At 34.9% G+C, this 3,000-nt stretch overlaps 1 protein-coding gene across 1 annotated transcript in view; it reads right to left on the bottom strand.

Annotated features, from left to right (window-relative positions):
• Positions 1-419: 419 nt before the first annotated feature.
• Positions 420-3,000, bottom strand: part of LOC117123723 (retinal homeobox protein Rx-B-like) — a gene marked incomplete at its 3' end in the record, with an annotated part of 3,548 nt that continues 967 nt past the window's right edge. The window contains exon 2 of the mRNA XM_033269732.1: positions 420-679. Coding sequence (XP_033125623.1) covers positions 420-679 — 260 coding nt within the window. The remainder of the gene's footprint in view (positions 680-3,000) is intronic.

Below are 3,000 nucleotides of genomic sequence, written 5' to 3'. Positions count from 1 at the left end.
TATGGATATATATATATACATATAAAGATATATATATATTAATGTATATATATATATATATATATAAATGTGTATGTGTATATATATTGCCTTGGTTTGGCTCTGTAATCATTAGAGGTCGTGGGACTAGTTTGGGCCCTACCTAAGCTGGTCGAACGTTTCATTTGGGTCTACACCCTAGCTGCACTGATGAGGCCTGGAAGGCCGAAACGGATCCGTCTGCCCAGGTGTGAATGCAAATAGTGGAATACAAGCTATGTGGCTCGGTTCCAGTAGATACAGAGAATATGTTGTCATTCTTAACGCGTCCTACGAAATTCTTAGAGACAGCACTAGTCTTGCTAGTTTACATATTGGAGAACAATAAGAAATGATTTATAATAGTGGAGCAGTATAACAGTAAAAATGACATGTCTCACCTGAACTCTGAGCTTTGGAAGACAAAGTTTTGCTGCTAATTCTTCCCGCATGTATGCATCTAGGTAGTGAGACTTCATGAAGGATCTCTCAAGTTCGCAAAGTTGAAACGTTGAAAATATTGTACGATTCCGTCGGTATTTTTTCTTTTTTTCCTTGCCTGCATTGCTCTCGTTGTACTCTGCGTGAATGTTGGAGTCAAACTCGACTTCGTCTGATGCATCTGCTGTGTAATTTTGTGGCTTTGTCAAGAAATAATCATCTACAATAAAAAAAATACATAATATTAATATATATATATATATAAATATATATATATATATATATAAAACGAACAAAGTAGACAAACTTAGAAAAATTCCATATGCATTTATTACTACAAGTTTGTTTCGTATGGACAGCTGTTAAAAGCTGCCCACACTCATCAGGTACAAATACATAGTGAGTAGTCAGTACAAGGATTACATTTATACTAAGAGATATGGGGAATATGCCCAGCGAGAGTTTCGAACCCCCCGACCTCGAGGTTTGGAGTCCAAGCCACAACCGATGCGCCAACCACTTCTTTATTATATGTAATAATTTATTAATTTACAAATATTTCAAACACTCCTGTGTTCTTCCTCAGTGTGAGGACAACTGACAAAAAAAAATACAAAGTAAAGCAATATTTACACACGAAACGAAAACAGAACATCGAATCAGCGGTAAAGAACAAAGGCGCGTAATAAGATGCGCATCCTAAACGTTCTACTTAATATGGAATAAACAAAGTAGATAAAAGCTGGATAAAGGCCTAGGAACCAAGAAAAAAATTAAGTATATATAAATGAATAGTCTGATAGTAATCTAAGTCTTTATTTAAACCGTTAATATAAGAATTGGTTCTAAGAATCCACTTCAATTCTTCTTTACGTCTATGTGAGAGGGATAAAAAGTTATTAGCGACCAAAATAAATCGTATTTCATTAATGCTATGGTTAGGTAGATTGAAGTGACAGGCTACTGGGTAACCAGTGGAGTTGTCTCTGATGGTTTTTTTTGTGATTATTAAATCGGAGGCGGAATTTAGTACCAGTCTCTCCAATGTAATTACCAATTTGATTTTTGTTACAAAATAAAATGTAAATAACGTTAGAAGAATCACAAGTAAGTGGAGGGGGATCTAATAGTAATATTAGTACTAGGAATAGTGAATGTGTCGGAGGTGCACATGAAACTGCAAACTTGACATCTGGGTTTACTACATTTAACGTTACCAGAAGAGTGGGAATTCTTATGGAGTTTAGAGGATGAGAGAATAGATTTCAAATTAGGGGGTTGTCTTTTGGCTAGTAGGGGAGGGTCTTCAAAAAGGTGGCAAATAGATTTATCTTTATTGAGAATTTTATAGTCAGTTTTAAGTTGGCGGGTAAGAGAACTTATATTGGGATGGTAGTCGAAGACGAGAGGAATGCGGTTATTAGTAACATCTTTGGGTTTATAATCTAGAAGGGATTGTCGGGGACGGGTTGAGGCTTTAGAAATAGCTGATAGTATTAGTTTAAGGGGATAATCATTATTATGAAAATGGCTAGTAAGTATGCCAATTTGTTTGTCATAATCATCCGAAGATGAGCAAATTCGTTTAATTCGTAGACACTGACTATAATAGACAATAGATTTTTTAAGGCTTGAAGGGTGGGAGCTGTGAAAGTTCAGAAATTCATGGTTATCAGTAGGTTTAGTGTATAAAGAGGATGTGATTATGTTGTTAGCAGAGATGCCTACAAGAACGTCTAAAAATGGAATTTTGGAAGGCGAAGTTTCAAAAGTAAATTTAATGTTAGAATGGAAGTTGTTAGCATGTGATTTGAAAGCATTGAGGGTATCTTCACCGTGGGGCCAAATGAAAAAAATATCATCAATATAGCGAGCGTAGTGAAGGGGTTTAAGGTGAAAGGATGAAATAATAGCTGTCTCAATCTCGTGCATAAAAACATTAGCATAGCTAGGAGCCATTTTCGTGCCCATAGCGGTCCCCTTAATTTGAAGATAGTGACTGTTGTTAAAAGTGAAATAGTTATGCGTAAGAATGGATTTAGTAATGGCAATGATATCATTAATATGTTCGACTGGCACACATTGTTTAGAAAGGAAATTATTAAGTGCTTGAATACCTTCTTCATGAGGGATGTTAGTATAGAGCGAAGTGACGTCCATAGTGACTAGGATAGATTGGTTAGGTATATTAGTTATATTATCAAGGATTCAAAGAAATTGCGTAGTGTCTTGGTGTAAGGGGTTGATAATGGAATCAACAAGGCCAGACAGATTTTCAGTGAGGGTACCTATGCAGAAAACGATCGGTCTACCAGGGGGAATGATATTGAGCTGTTTGGATAAATTAAAAATTTCAATAGGCTTAAGTGCGCTGATATTGTAGTTAGTATTAGACAGTGATTTTAATTTATTATCAATAAGTTTAGGCAGTTTGTGGATATTCCAAATAAAAAAAGTTATGGTCCAAAAATTTGACTTCTGTTTTCATCATTGTCATCAAATCAAATCATATATATATATATATATATATATATATATATA

This window comes from Anneissia japonica, unplaced genomic scaffold (genome assembly GCF_011630105.1).
Source record: "Anneissia japonica isolate Jap-2015-1 unplaced genomic scaffold, ASM1163010v1 scaffold13941_len12703_cov93, whole genome shotgun sequence".
In the NCBI taxonomy this organism is placed as follows: domain Eukaryota; kingdom Metazoa; phylum Echinodermata; class Crinoidea; order Comatulida; family Comatulidae; genus Anneissia; species Anneissia japonica.
This window is presented reverse-complemented; position numbering and strand designations above follow the sequence as displayed.